The sequence below is a fragment of the Myotis davidii genome, unplaced genomic scaffold, assembly GCF_000327345.1.
Source record: "Myotis davidii unplaced genomic scaffold, ASM32734v1 scaffold512, whole genome shotgun sequence".
Lineage (NCBI taxonomy): Eukaryota > Metazoa > Chordata > Mammalia > Chiroptera > Vespertilionidae > Myotis > Myotis davidii.
In genome coordinates, this window is record NW_006284323.1 from 423,789 (window position 1) to 439,599 (window position 15,811).

General features: G+C 49.8%; 1 protein-coding gene across 1 annotated transcript in view; it reads right to left on the reverse strand.

The window, feature by feature from the left end:
• Window positions 1-15,811, reverse strand: part of DSCAM (Down syndrome cell adhesion molecule) — a 476,284-nt gene that overhangs the window by 11,664 nt on the left and 448,809 nt on the right. Inside the window, exons 30-32 of the mRNA XM_006754318.2 lie at window positions 12,370-12,519; window positions 4,849-5,046; window positions 2,686-2,988 (exon numbers count right to left, since the gene is read on the reverse strand). Coding sequence (XP_006754381.2) covers window positions 2,686-2,988; window positions 4,849-5,046; window positions 12,370-12,519 — 651 coding nt within the window. The remainder of the gene's footprint in view (window positions 1-2,685; window positions 2,989-4,848; window positions 5,047-12,369; window positions 12,520-15,811) is intronic.

Here is a 15,811-nt window from a genome sequence, read left to right on the forward strand (position 1 = left end):
ATGACATGGGTGCTCCCCAGGACATCAATGGCCCCTGAAGGAGAACAAACAAGAGAAGGGAGCCAGCAGCAACCCTGGGGACACCCTGGAGTCACTGGGAACTAACACCGTCAACAGGCAACAACAGACACAACGGCTAACAGCTTCACCTGCATAGGTTCCATTTGTCTTACACAAACCCCATAGAGTCGGCGCCGATGTTGTAACCACAGAACCAGCTCAAAGTGGTCCTGTCCTGTTTCTGAAAAAACCCAGAACCAAAGTTTAAACCTTGAATACGCCACTCAAGAGTAACACCTGTGGACCCTTACCTCCCCACCCCACCCCAGAGCCAAAGGACCAAGGCTTGACCAGAACCACAGCACCAGGGACCCTCCCAGAAGCAAAGGGGCCGCTGTCCAGGAGATTCAGTGCTGAAACCACTTAAATCTTGCTCTGACTCCTTCATCGGGGAGACAGAGCTGAACTTTGCCTCCTGTCTCCTTGCCATTGGACTTCTCATAACCAGAGCTTTTTTCTTTTCTCAAACCCATGCCATAGTATTGGCTTCTATGTGCATCGGGCAGCGAATGCTTGCTGGGTAACAATGTTTCGCCCATTTTATACATGCAGCAACTGAAGCCCCGCAAGACTGAGGACATGCCCACAGGCATGTGTGCTTGCCTCCTGTCCTTTGTTAAAAAATCTATTTTTATTGATTTCAGAGCGGAAGTGAGAGAGAGATAGGAACATCAATGGTGAGAGAAAACCATTGATTAGCTGCCTCCTACATGCCCCCCCTCCCCCCGTCCTCCCCTCCCTACTGGCGATTGAGCCTGCAACCCAGGCATGTGCCCTGACTGGGAATCAAAACATGACCTCCTGGTTCATAGTTTGATGCTCAACCACTGAGCCACACTGGCTGAGCTCTCCTCTCCTATCTTCCACACATTCAGGCGGGGCAGCCACAGAAAGTCACAGCAGTTTGTCCTACATGTCTCTGCATTTGCTTGCACGTAAGTGTCAATAATAAAAAAAATACTTGAAATAACAACACCCATAAATAACAGCTCATCCTCTCCCCGAGGAGGTAGCGGAATGAAACTAAATGAAGCCATCACTCTTTATTGTCTGCTGGCGAGGATCTTTGCCTCTGCTTGGAAGATTAGTCGCTGGATAGACAATTCTCATTTCATATATTTTTATGTATTTATGAGGCTCATTTCAGCTGGGCCTTATGCCATAAAACCCAAAGGAATCACAGTAATTTAAAAGCGAAGATAAATGTTTGAAATAGAACCAGTGTCGCGGTTCAGGAAATGGGAGAGCGAGAAATACACCTGGATTCAACAAGCAGGGACAGGCCAGTCTGCAAAGCAAAGTCTACAGGCACCTATTGCAGGGTGAGGAAAAGAGGTGATTCTTCAGAGAATAACTCCAGCGGGCTGCCTTGGTTTGGACCCAGTCTAACGAGGTGCCTTATTTGCCCTGTATAGTGGTATGCAAACACCGTATCCAACACTTAAGAACTGCGAGTGTCCATATAAAACCAAGGTTTCTGGCTTCTCTTGAGAAACTCGCTCATACTGGGTCCCCATTTTCACCTGGGATCAGTTGGGGGGAGCTTGTTAGGGCCATTTGCTCTAGCTCAGCGGTTCTCAACCTGTGGGTCGTGACCCCTTTGGGGGTCGAACGACCCTTTCACAGGGGTCGCCTAAGACCATCGGAAAACACATCTATAATTACATATTGTTTTTGTGATTAATCACTATGCTTTAAGTTCAACTTGTCACAATGAAATTGGGTGTCACCACAACATGAGGAACTTTATTAAAGGGTCGCGGCGTCAGGAAGGTTGAGAACCACTGCTCTTGACAGTCCCTGGGCTCTTAAATTGTCCCTATCCCATCACTCCCTTTTCCCCTGCTTCGTAATCTCTTCATTTAGTTACATGATCTGCCAGGCCCTGAGGCCTTAGGGTTTGCAGCTCCATCCACAATCCCAGCCCACCTCCCAGGCTCAAGGCAGAGACCAAACTGTGATGGATGTGACAGGAGCCAGTCACTGTCATGTTGGGTAACTCAGTAAAACCAGGGTCCAAATGCTGGTGCACAGTAGGGCCTCTTTCCTTTGAAGCCCTCAGTGCAGCAGGTTTAAAACACAGCCCCGTGATTCTGAAGCTCCTCTCATTCCATGGTGGGCGTCTCCCTCTCTAGAATCTGGGCTCCTTGAACAACAGAATATGGCAGAAGTGACAGGTCACTTTCTAGCCCCAGCCTGAAGAAACGGGCTATTTCCACTGTCTGTCTCTTGGAACACTGGTTCTTAGCACAGAGTCACCATGACATGAGGAAGCCCAAGCCACCTTGTGGCGGAGAAACCTACTTAGGGCAGATGCAGCTAGCACCAACTCTCCACGGGGCCGGGGAGGGACCCACGTTGCAGGTGGCTCCTCCAGCCCTAATGGAGCCTCCTGTCTGACCTGCTGGAACAGAGACGCGCTGTCTCCACGCAGCACCGCGCAAATTACAAACTCATAAACAAAGTAAGTGATTGCTGTTGTAAGCCAACAGCTTTGGCGTGGTTCACTACGCAGCAGTCAATAAACAGAGCAGCATTCTACACCCAGGCGGGCTCTCAGGGTAGACAGGTGTGAATCGGGGCAGGAGCTTCCCTACCCAACGGGTGCGCGCATTTCCTGCTCACCTGGCCGATGTGCCTTCGGAACCGCCATGTTCATCACTCGCCCTCCATCCTGAGGTTTGGGGGGAGACGCAGTGAACCTGCAGATCCCCGACTCTGAAGGGGTGCTGGAGGTCAGACTGTCTGTGTACTCATTTGTCCCTGCCGTCAACTGTTCGGATGATGTGTCCGAGATGAAGCACTCGGTGATGGTGAACTTGGCGTGCCTCAGCTGCTCTTCCATCTTGGCGTGCTCGTAAGCCCTGGCCAGCTCTTCGTAGGTGGAGGAGGCACTTTCAGTGGAGACCATGCTGCTCCGAGCTCGATCTGCACCGGGGGGCAGAGAAGCAAGGCGGGGGACTGATCACTATGTTTGCACAGGCTGCCCACCCTCTCCGGCTTTGGGTGATTTCTCCCAGGTCACAGGACCACGCAGCAGGAGTCCTGGGACTTTGAGGACTGCCTTTGTCACCCAGAGGCCACTCCATAAGCCTCCACAAAGTGGGCTCAGGACACTGTGTTTCCAATGGTGGGGTGGGGGTAGGGCATCACTGTAGTCAGATACCCCAGCCTGGGGCATTTCCATTAATCAGTAAAGCATCCCCCTTTCAAAATTCTGCTTTTCGCCCTAGCCAGTTTGACTCAGTGGATAGAGCATCAGCCTGCAGACTGAAGGGTCCCAGGTCCGTTCTGGCCAAGGGCATATGCCCAGGTTGCGGGCTCGATCCCCAGTAGGGGGTGTGCAGGAGGCAGCTGATCAATGATTCTCTCTCATCATTGATGTTTCTATCTCTCTCTCCTTCTCCCTTCCTCTCTGAAATCAATAAAGATATATTTAAAAAAATCCATAACAAAAATAAACACAAGTCAAAATAGCCCTAACCGGTTTGGCTCAGTGGATAGAGCATCAGCCTGCAGACTGAAGGGTCCCAGGTCCGTTCTGGCCAAGGGCATATGCCCAGGTTGCGGGCTCGATCCCCAGTAGGGGGTGTGCAGGAGGCAGCTGATCAATGATTCTCTCTCATCATTGATGTTTCTATCTCTCTCTCCCTCTCCCTTCCTCTCTGAAATCAATAAAGATATATTTAAAAAAATCCTGCTTTCCATTCAACCAGAATTTTGGGGAATGTGCCTAAATGACCTGCTGCCCTCCCTGCTTGGATTTACAAACGGCTCTGTACCATAGAGACTCTGGTGGACAGGAAGGACAAGCTCCGCAGCTCGGCCTCTCCAGCCTGGGTGTGGCTTGGTCACGTCAGGGAGACGTGACGAGGGTTAGAAACCAAGCTGTGACTAAGCAGAGAAATTGGCCACTAGGCAGAATGGCCCCCGGCCCCTGGGACTCATTCTTTGCGGCTGCCACCCTGGGTGGGGACAGGAACCTTGCCAGGCCTGAAAGGGTGCAGCCGATTGGAGGAATCTCTGCATTTCAAGCCCCCGAGTGTCAAAGTTTTGAAGTCGCCTCTGGGGAACTCTGAGAGTCTTGTAAGAGAACTAACAGCCATAAAAATAAAGGTACAAAGTGACACTCCGCCTTGGAAACACTATTTTTGCAGAATATCTTCCAGAACAAAAGAAAATGAGTGTTAAAATTCCCCACAGCGGTTAGGTTTGGATAGAATTCTTTGCAAAATTTAAGATGGGAGGGGGGTAGGCAGCCCAGTGCTATTTTTAGGGCCTGTCTTCTCTCCGAAGTGAAATCTGGGAGGTTGACGGCACAGACAAGATAACTTACCTTATAATCAAGCCCTGCTTAATTGTCAAGGGGGCACCCTAGAGGTGCTCCGACCTTGTCACTTAGCTCCAAGTGCAGCGTCTTCATCCTGGAGAAGGTAGCGGGTCAGATGCTCTCCCAGCACAACCAGACATGATTGCCCTTGTGTGGGTGAACATGTAAACATGCCTGTGTCTGCCAGCGGGTGGGAATGAGAAGGAGAACACAGCCTGAGCCTGGGACTCGGAGCACCTGCAGAATGCTGCCTCCTGGTTCTGTGTGCAGAAGTCACTGGCCTGGAGGGCGCCCTGCTGTGCACCGCATTGGTGTCTGTTAGACAAATGCCTGCATGTTCCCATTTGAAAGTGACCTTGAAAGGGAATACGTACAAACGTATGCACATAGGAGCCTGCAAAGCCCTTGGTGTGGGCAGGCTCATCCCTGGTGTGGGGAGGAGGTGTGGAGATCCTTACCTGTGTCCTGTGAGGGGCTGACGCTGTAACTGTCACTCTCCTTGTCCATCGATCCTGCGGCCCTGGGCGTGGGCAGCCTCCAGTCGGTGGTGAGGGTGTGTGTGGAAATGGTGGGGTGGGGTCTGTTGAGGGTCCACTGGCTGGCGTACCGGTTTCTCGCTGTGGGCCCGGCCTTGGCGTTCCTCCTGGTGGTGGGATCTGCGAAGAGTCAAGAACAATGTCTGTCTCAGTCGCTGGAGGCGTGTGGTCAGCTGTGATAAAGGTGTTAAATGCTGTGCTCCTGACCCAGCCCTATGACCCTCCCTGCAGGCTCCTGCCTCCAGGAAGCCCTCCGTGACTATCCCTGCCCTGAGCACGCATTTTCTTCCTCCCATGGTCGGAGACGTTCATGTGATCCTGAAGCATTTACATGAGCTCTGTAAGGGGAAGGACATTAGAACTGGACTCAGCTGTTACAGACCAGAACCACATTTCTGGCTCTGAATAGTTTCATGGCCCAACGCATGTCACTTAATAAACTTCCCGAGACTCCCCGTCTCCCGTCACACAAGGAGCTCGGCCAACGCGCTCTAACTCGGCTTCCTTTCTACAGTTCTCCTCCCGTGACGTGTTGTTATCGGTTGAATTATGTCTCCCTAAAAGGTGTGTCCACATCCCAATTCCCAGGACCTCAGAATGTGATCTGATCTGGAAATGGGTCACTGCAGGGAGATGTAATTAGTTAGGATGAGGTCACACCGGAGTAGGGTGGGCCCCTGGTCCAACAGGCCTGGTGTCCGTATAAGGAGAGACGGACAGAGCAGGGAGCAGGTTATGGGATGGGAAGGCAGAGACTGCAGTAACGTAGCCGTAGGCCAAGGAACGTCAAAGGTTGTCAGCAACCTTCAGAAACTAGGAGGCGGCCAGGGAAGGATCCACCCTCACAGGTGTCAGAGGGGGAATGACCCTTGATCTTGGACTTCTGGCCTCCAGAACTATGAGACTAATTTCTGTTCTAAGTCACTCAGTCTGTGGTCCATTGTTGCAGTCGCCCCAACTAATCCGGGCGTCTCCCATGTACCGTGTTCTTGTATTGACTCACTGCCTGGAGTATGACTGTTGTATTCATTCATTAACTTGCACGTTCCCAGAGCAGAGGGACTATGCCCTTTCGTCCCAATGCTCTCTTAGGCCTTTGCACATGGGAGCTTAACTCAGTGAAACTATCTGAACTTTGACGCAGATTTGGATATTCACGGTGGAGACCAAACAGTTAATGAGTGTCTGGATGTCACTGTCCACCAGCTCCCAAAGCACAGAGGCTGTGTCCACACAGGCAGTGTCCACACAGGTTACACTTCCTCTAAATCCAGAACCAAAACCATCAGGTCAGCGGAGGGTGGAGGGTGGAAGAGGGTCCAGTTCCTTACTCAACTCTCCAATGAGCGAAGGAAAAGCTGTCCTAACAGCACAGACTGGGCACTGGGGTGGACACGCATCTCCCTTCTGGAAGCCTGTGGAAAGCAGAGGAGCTCAGGTGCCTGTAAGGATTTTTCTGGGCTCCGGCCTAAGGCAGCAGAAGATGCCACAGGGGCGGCTTCCACCTTTACTTTCTCTGCTTCTCAAAGAGGAACTCTAAGCAGGCTCCTTTCAACACAGTCTGGCCGCTTCTAAACACAGCCGTCCATGCTCACTGCTCACTACTCATGGAGCAATTCCAAAGGAACAAAACCAAGCGGCAGCGGGTTGCCCTGCCTGGCTTCTGGGCTCTCAGGAGCCTGTGTGTCTGACCAGGGCAGGGGTGGGCGCGCAGCCTTGGGTACCTTTGCAGAGCTGACTCCCATTCCTGGCACACGCAGGTCCTTAGACGAATACGTATGGTTCAGGGCCACTTAATGGATGAAGCGATGGAAGCTCAGAGAGAAGTGACCCGGTAATTAAGTGATGAACATGGAGCCCAACACTTGACCTTCAGTCCAGAGGTCGCCCATCACTCAACCACACACGTCCTCGCCCTGCACAGCTAAGTGCTCTGATGCGCTGTCCCCTGGGCACGGGCTCGTCTATAATTCCATGTGGGGTCACGGCAGGCCGACCCTGAAAGCGGGGCAATGACTTGCTTTTGAAATGGAGGATTTTTGTCTACAAGTTTCTGGTTACGGGACTTGGGACCTAATCCATCATTCTACAACGCTGGGGAGAAGCTCTGAGATGGCAGCCAAATCAATAGAATTTAAGGCTTCCTGGGTCATTAATACGCTCTGTCTTGGTGCCTATTCTCCAGGGCATTGATTTTAAGACACATTTCTTCCTGTACTTGCACAATTTCACGGAAGACTTTAATTGGGAGACTTTTTTTTGGCCTTGATTAGAATGCGAGCGATGGCCGAGCGCCGAGCTCTCTGGACAGCCAGGTAGGAATGATAAGTGTTTCTCCACGGAAATGCCAGGAGAGAGGTTGCCTGAGAGAGAGGCACACTGTCATGGGTGGGAGGCGAAATGTCCTCCAGGCACGAGGATTTGAGAAGGGAGCTTGTTATTTAAATGCTAATGAGTCTCTTCCAGAAAATTGCCCAGTTCCTTACATACATGCTGAGGGTTCTTCATTCTTTTTTTTATATATATATATTTTATTGATTTTTTACAGAGAGGAAGAGAGAGAGATAGAGAGCTAGAAACATCGATGAGAGAGAAACATCGATCAGCCGCCTCCTGCACATCTCCCACTGGGGATGTGCCCGCAACCCAGGTACATGCCCTTGACCGGAATCGAACCTGGGACCCCTCAGTCCGCAGGCCGACGCTCAATCCACTGAGCCAAACCGGTTCCGGCGAGGGTTCTTCATTCTTATTCTTGAAGTTTCTTGCAACTGCTAAGGCTGTGGACTGGGTTTATACCTGGTATGGATGCTTGTGGGGGAGGGGTCAGCTGGATAGTCCCATTTCAAGAACACGGTTTCCTCCAATTCCCCAAAACCCCCGCCTGCGTTCCCTCCGTCAAACCCACCCACACGTGGTGGGGCCGAGACCCTCACTCCCTCAGCCCCCTTGCTCACTGACATCCCCCTGTAGAAGGTTCCATGGACAGGAAGCACTTGTCAGCTTCTAGTCAAAGCTCCAGCTCTTCTCAAGGTAATTTGATTCTTCACCCCTTTTCTCTAGACCAGGACAGCCGGGCCGTGGCCTGATAATGTTGGGAATATAGGTCATGATATTACTTTCCTGAATTGCAGCCTGCAGTTCCGTTCTGCTCTGGGCAAACGTGTCTTAATCTATAGCATGCGGGGGTAGGTGACACATTTTTGTAATAATCAGGTTTTTGGAGCTGCTGTGTGCTTGAACTGAACTCTTCTCTATGACAGCGCCTGAGACAGCAGCGAAAGTCAAAATTTTCCTTGGATCTCACACGGTAGCTTCCTTTGTCTATTTCACTAGCTCATCGACTGACCTAACGCGTGTTGGAATTCACTGCTCCTGCATGGAAAGCCTTTTATGTGACTCCCCAACGTTGTAATATAAATACAGCTTAGCGATGCGGCCTCGCGCCTGCTAGATGGCTAGTGAATGAGAGGGTAGTGACATACATAATTCTTGGCCTCTCAGCATTGGCCCTGAACCTGCATTAAGCTCCTGCCCATGGAATCAAGTGATTTCCATGATCCTGAATTTGGGATGAGAGGATTTTGTGGATAATGGGGGCATAAAACATGTCATGGGTGCCGTGATCATGGTATTAATCCGTTTTTATTCCCTGATATTATAGGTGTCCAGGCTGCAGCTTTTCATGAGGAATTTCCCAGTTGTCTCAGAGAGAAGATGAAACTGGCAGGATTGGCTACTCCTGTCACTCAATAAACCAGCATTCCTCACGGGATTATATACATGACGCTCATCGCCCAATCGGATCTCTCTGCAGTGCTGTGTCCGGTACCACTCTGGGCGATGGAGTGTGCGTTCTTTCAAAGTCTCAACAAAAAAGATCCAATCCATGTTGTAAACTCTTCCTACTGAACAGATATTGGAATTTACGGGGTCCCTAGATATCCTGTCAGGAGCATCATCTCTACTTAAAGGCAACACGGGGTTGAGAGTGGGCTCTTTGGAGCTGGGTGCCCTAACTCCCGCTTCACTACTGGCTGGCTGTGAGCTCATCGGATGTGCCCACTCCCCTCGCCTCTGAGGTCTGGGGCAACATCACCCACCTGCAGAGCCTCTGAGATGTGGAGAGATGAAGCTGTGGGCACAAGGGAGGGCTCAGCAAATCTCAAGGCCCAGCCCATGATTCCTGAGTGACAAGCACCAGGCAAGGGATGGAGAACGCCCTGTCTATGGGAAGATGCTAGTAGGGCATTTGGTAGGCTGATCCAGGATGGCTAGAAACTGAATTTAGAGGGTTTGACAGAGAAAATACCCATTAAAAATCATCAAACAAGCCCGGCCAGTGTAGCTCAGTGGTTGAGCATCGACCCAGGAACCAAGAGGCTGCCGGCTTGATTCCCAGTCAGAGCACATGCCTGGGTTGCAGGCTCGATCCCCTGTGGAGGGCGTGCAGGAGACAGCCGATTGATGATGCTTCTCTCTCATCAATGTTTCTATCTCTCTCTCTCCCTTCCTTTCTCTCTAAAAAATCAATAAAAACATTTTGAAGAAATCATTGCACGAGACGCTGGAGATGCCCGTGGTGTAGAAAGGAGCTCATCAGTAGTGCTGGTGGGACAGGAGCTGCGTCTGGTGCATTTCTCAGTCCAGCCCCGCGCACATCAGGTGCTGCGTAGATGCTCTTTGCACAAATGAATGAGTGGTGAATGAGTGGATGACTTCCAGGTAAATATGACAAAACAAAGCAAAACAAACCCCAGGTCAAATCTAGTGTTTACCACTTCACATGTGTTTGTAACCTTGCACATTTTGTAAGTAAAATAGATGATGGTAATAATCTCATTGGTGAGAGTCTGCAAAGTGTGCTGGGGGGACTGTATACATATTAAAAGGGACCCTTCCCACTGGGGGAGAAGATACAGTGTCTCAGGATATGGAGAACAGAGAAGGAAAGAGCGGATTGCCCAAGTCCTGTTTAAAATGCTAACCGTGAGTTATTTTCTATCCCCTCTACTCTGGTTTCAGAGCTTGACAGTCAGTCAGCATTCTATGTAATAAAAGCCTAATATGCCCAATGTCCAGTTGTCCGGTCATCCGTTCAACCAATCAAAGCATAATATGCTAATGATATGCTAAGGCTGCTCAACTGCTCGCTATGACGTGAACTAACCACTAGGGGGAAGACACTCCGATTGGGAGTGAGCTTGCTGCTGGGGTCTGGTGGAATTGGGACTAGGGAGATGGGCCGGACACACCCTGGAGCCCTCCTGCGGTCCCACCCCAGCTAGCCAACCTCCTGCGTCCCTCCCCGGCCCTGAACATGCACGGGTGGGATCCCTCGGCCTGGCCTGTGCCCTCTTGCAATCTGGGACCCCTGGGAGGATACTGGAGAGCTGGTGTGGACCCGATCCCGCAGGCCAGGCTGAGGGACCCCACTGGTGCACGAATTCGTGCACCGGGCCTCTAGTTTCTATATATTTACTGGATTCCTACTGCGTGCAGTGCTTGTGATGAGTTGGGGAAGCTGACAGGAATGGAGTCCCAGCTTTTGGTGTATCCTATCCACATGACAGACAGGGAAGGGAACAGGGTATGGACACAGCCGAGGCCTGCGTTTCACAGGTTGAACGAGACAGATGGCATATTGTGTGATGTCTCTCATCCTCGTAATAAGAATTTGTGGCAACTCTTTGGCAAATAGAGAATGCTTAGAGACACAGCATCCAGGATGCTGTCACATTCTAGTGTGCAAACAACTTATTTTAGACACTCTTCTTAAAAATAAGGAGTTCCTACAATGACAACACAGTCCTACAGTAACTAGATTGGAACAACAGGTCCTTTGTCATTGAGGAAATGGACTATCAGTGAACCTCGGCAAATATGCCAGGCTGCAGTGAGGACCTGCTCCAGGGGCCTGACGTGACACGGGGGTCACCTCTGGCAGTGGTGACAGGATCTGTGGTACAAAAGGCAACCAGAAAACTGGGCTTTAGGAAGTGCCTGGCCCAGGCTCCTGGGGTAATTCTCGGGGTGGGGGTGGTGGGGAGGGGTATAGCCACTGGCTCTACTTCTAAATAAAATTGAATGCACTTAGTCCCTCTCTCACTATGTGGTTAGGAGAGAATATTTAATAAAAGATGACCCCAAAGATCTTTCACTACTAGAGACTGTTCTGCAGATGCTGAATGGATGACTCTCCTTTTATTAGGAACTAGAGATGGACGCATGCATTTGAGTAGGTTTGCCTAATGTTTGTTGACATTATTTAGTGAATTCTTCGCAGATGGAAGAAGTGTAGCTCTGTCAGCTGTGGTTGCTGCATGGGGCATGACCCTCAGGTGGTACCCCCAGGCTCAGAGGGAAAGGCAATGTGTGATGCTGGCCAAGAGCTCCTGCAGGACCGGGCCAGCCATTTCTTCAGTTCATCCTCACCATCTCTGAAGCATGGGCTGGAAACCCAGTTTTCCAGTGAATCTCAGTAGGGTTAACATGGTTTTCCTGCATATTACACTGCTGCTTAGGGGTCGACCAGTTAGCTCCATGAAGCTCAGGGCATTCCACAAATGCTTGACAAGTCAGAAATTATGGAGAATAGCTTTTAACACCCTAATATTTATTTTTCTAATTATAACACTTTAAGAATATAAATTTTTACAAAGAGAGTGATTAGAGATTTAAAAGCTAGACATCAAAGCTTCCCAAAAGATAATAATCGGGAAATCAATTTCTCAGCCTTTAAAGAGATTTAGAAACAATTTCAATTATGAAGGAATAAGAATATCTCATTAATAAGCTCTAGACACCTATTAGGGGATTTAATTTCATTACAGTAATTAATTTCCATATATCACATATGCAAATATTGAGAGCAAAATTGAATATGATCCCCAGACTCACTAGAATTCTATTTTTTCTCAAACAGTGTGTTCAGGACAAAATCATGAGCTTCGAGGACAGGCAGAGAGACTGACAGCTTTGGGCTGTTCACCTAACTCTGCTGAGACTCAGTTTTCTCTCTGTGAAATAGGGGCTATACCATGTACTGGATAAGTTGTTCCCTTGCAGGGCTGTTGCAAAGATAACAGATACGCTATCGTCTCTCTCTCCCAGTCCTGGCGCAGAAGATAGGCACTCATATTAATTACTTTTCTCTTTTCCCGTGTTGCCTAAATATAACAAATGAATTTGACCTGAAATTTCGAGTACTTTCATAGTAAACCAGTACCGAGAGTTATTGGCTACAACTGACACAGTTTAATAACAGCTTAGATCAAGCAATAAAACTTCAACATCCCAATTAATGATGCCATCATCCCTATTGGTTTCTGAGGCCTAGGGCTGGCCACCCTTCCCCCATTTTCCTTTGACAGGGACGGAGCAGGTAATATGCTGTCAGCATCAATAATAGCCACACCATTTAAGTGCTCTTGGACCACTCACTCGTTCCCGGCCGAGCATCCGACACATCCACTAGGGGCCCGGTGGCCTGCGACACCGATTGGTAATGGACCGTGTGGGTCACCGTCAGGGACTTCTGCTTTGCGGCCTCCCCAAAGTCAGCATCCGTCAGCAGCACGGTGGAGCGGTCATCTAAGGAACAGCAGGGACACAGAGCCAAATGTTTATCCCCTGTACACGACTCCTTGGCCTTTTCTTAACCACCACCACAACAACAATAACCTCATCTAAAGCAACAAAGACAACAAAAAAGGAAGCAGTGTGTTAGAACTGGTCAAGAATTCTGAAAGTGGACTATCCCTAGGGCTTCCTTTGGGAGCATAAATGAAAGCACATGACCTCAGAGAAGGGTTGCTCCATGCCCCAGGGACTGGTCTTTTTATTAGGAAGCACTGATTTGGGGGCGGGGCTTGCTGCAGCTTCCTGTTTGATAGAGTTTGGGATGGATGTGTCTGTCAAAAGCTCACCTGGGACAGCACCAGGGAGGTGGGCCCCACCCAGCTGTGGGCTGCCATCTGGAGGAGGCGTTGAGCACTAAAAAAACTCCACTGCAGGGTCTATACCAGGGAGGTCACACTGAACTTGCAAATGTTTGGGGGTGAGGATGGAGGGGAGAAGAGAAACAGTCTTCAGAGTGTAGGATTCCTCTCTTTTAATTTAATGGTTTTGAGGAATATTCCTTTTCTTCTCACCTCTTCTCCGCTCCAGTGACTCTAGAACATCCCTTAGCTGACTTCTCAAAATGACTCGCTTGTCAGAGTCTCCTAGTCTGGTGTGGGGACATGTGGGTTCCTGAGCCTGGGCTCAGATGAATGGGGGGCATTTCAGTGCTTGGAGCAGCAGTTGGTTGAGCTGCGTGTCATGATTTGGTTGCCTCAAGATTTTTATTGCTTTACTTTGAGACTTTCCACACTTTCTTAAGAGCATCCTTATTTCAAGGGGAGCTTTGGGGAGGATATATGGATTTGTCAGGAGTTTTCAGGGACCACAGCCTGGGATGGAGCTCGGGTGAGCGATCAGTCAGCGGGGACCAGGCTACGGCGTGACTGGACAGGGAGTGGGAATGTGAAAGTCACAAACAGCACAGCGAGACTTCTGTGCCCAAAAAAGGCTCTGAACAGAACGAACCTTACAAAATCCAATTACTCAGGTTCTGGCAGGAAAGGAAAGCCTCTTGAAGTCGGAATAAAATTTCTTGGCAGAGAAAGCGCAGGAAGACTGCCAAGGTGTCTGCTGGCATCGCAGCGTGTGGCACTGGGAGCTTGGTCCTCAGCGGGGGCAGGGCTGGGCTTGGGGGGTTGGCCCCGCAGCCTTCACTGGCCCCTCGGATAGGCGGCCTTTCCACAGAAACGGCTCCTCGCCGCTGGAGCCGGCCTCAGCCCTGGCATCTGCGTTCGTGTTTCATGAACAATACGGACGCCTTGTGGTTTCCAACATGCTGCCGGCTAGGAGCAGGCCAGGGTATGTGTGGGGCCAGGTTGCAAACTTTTAATGGGAAAATTCCGGTGCCTGTCCATGTTTGAGGTTTACTATTCATTCCAGGCGGAAATGAATGGCACTTTCATATTGGATTCTTGTCGTCTGAGCCCAGAGCATTTGAAAGCATCGTATTTCTACTTCCCCAGTAATTAGAAAATGCCATCGACCACTGTCAGCGTCGCCAGGAGGGAAGTGACTCTGGTGACAGATGAGGCTGCGAGGAATGGGATGCATCTACTGAAATGACTAGGCAGCTTTGTCTCTGGTTTGGGCCAGTGATTGGCTACTGGGAGATGATGCTCTCCCAGGCTCCGCCCAGCTTTTAACAGCCTTCCGTGGAATGTTCAACACTCTAGTGCGGAACAGGTAGCAGATACCCTAACTATAAGGCCAAATGGATTATATTTTGATTTTTGAACTGATATTTCAAAATAAATTTTAGTTTTAATGCCCAGGCTACTGAATTTAATGAAAAAGTTTCCAGCTCTGGCCGGGTAGCTCAGTTGGGTAGAGCATCATCCCAATATGTAAAGGTTGCGGGTTTGATCTCTGGTCAGGGCACATATAAGATTCAACCAATGAGTGAATAAATAAGTGAACAACAACTCAATATTTCTCTCTCTATTTCTCTTTGTCTCTCTCTCCCTCCCTGTCTCCCTTCCTCTTCTCCATCCTTTCCTCTGTCCCTCTCCTTCTCTCTCTCTCAAATCAATCAATGAATAAATAAAAATATTTCAGATATACCACTCAAAAGAAAAGATTATCAACAAACAGAACATGGTGCCTTATCCTGCTGAGAGTGAGCTAATGAAATCTCGTGTAGTGCAGGATGCCCCCTCACACAACATGGGTGCCTTTTAACTGAACTTGGTTGATGGAAAGTCAAATTGGACTTGACCGACCCTCTCGAAGTGCTGGCACGCCCAGACAAAACTTGCACCCAGGGCCTCAGAATTTATGAGCCATTAGGTCCAGAGGTCTCCACTGTTCTATTAGAACATAAAGCAGGGCAGGGCGAGGGGCGATGCAAGTGTCCTGCCCACCTGGCCGTTTACCACTGCCTTCCTGGCAGGATCTAGGGTACGTGCTGGGAGGTAAGTAGTTTCAGCCAAGCCACAGGAAAGGGTTGCCCTGGGACCGAGTGCCAGCGAACACTTTCCAGAACAAACAGAGGCAGCCTTGGCAGCCTGCCCTGGAGTCTGTTTCCATGGGTACTGGGAAGCTTGGTGATACTTCTGAGGCAAGGGGTTCTGGGAAGTAGCCTGCTGATATGGAAGTAGGCAGTTGGCAGGGCCCCACCCAGCGTCTGCTTCCAACCATCTGTGTGACCCTGAAAACCACATGACCTTGAAAACTACGTGACCTCTCTAAGTCCTGGTTACTCAGTTGTACCTTTTCCCTATGTGGGTTAGGAGGGTTAAATTAAATAATGCACGTAAAGAACTTGTATGCATATATGCATAACCCATGGACACACAATAGTGTGGTGAAGGCGTGGGGCAGAGGCGCGTGCAGGCTAGAAGGGACTGATGGGGAAAACAGGGGGACATATGTAATACTTTCAACAATAAAAAATAAAATAAATAAAAAAGAATTTTTAAAAAGTGCGTAGACAAGTACATGGCATGTAGAAAGCTCTCAATAAATGCGACCTATTCTTCCAGTCATTACTGCATGGAAATACGAAGTCTCGGATTCTGGAGCAAATGGAACTACCTGGGCGGGCAGTGTGGGTGGTGGACTTGGAGTGGAAAGAAGAGGGAAGGAGTCAAGACACCTGGGTCCTAGGCACACAAGTCCCCAAAGCCTTCCAGGGGTCTGTCTTGCCATCGTGGGACAAGGGCACTGTGACCCCAAAGCACTGGGAAGACACGGAGACTGCGTGTAGGTGCTTGGGGTGGGGAAAGAGCCCTAGCACAGACGTTTGTCTGTTAGGTGTTCAGTA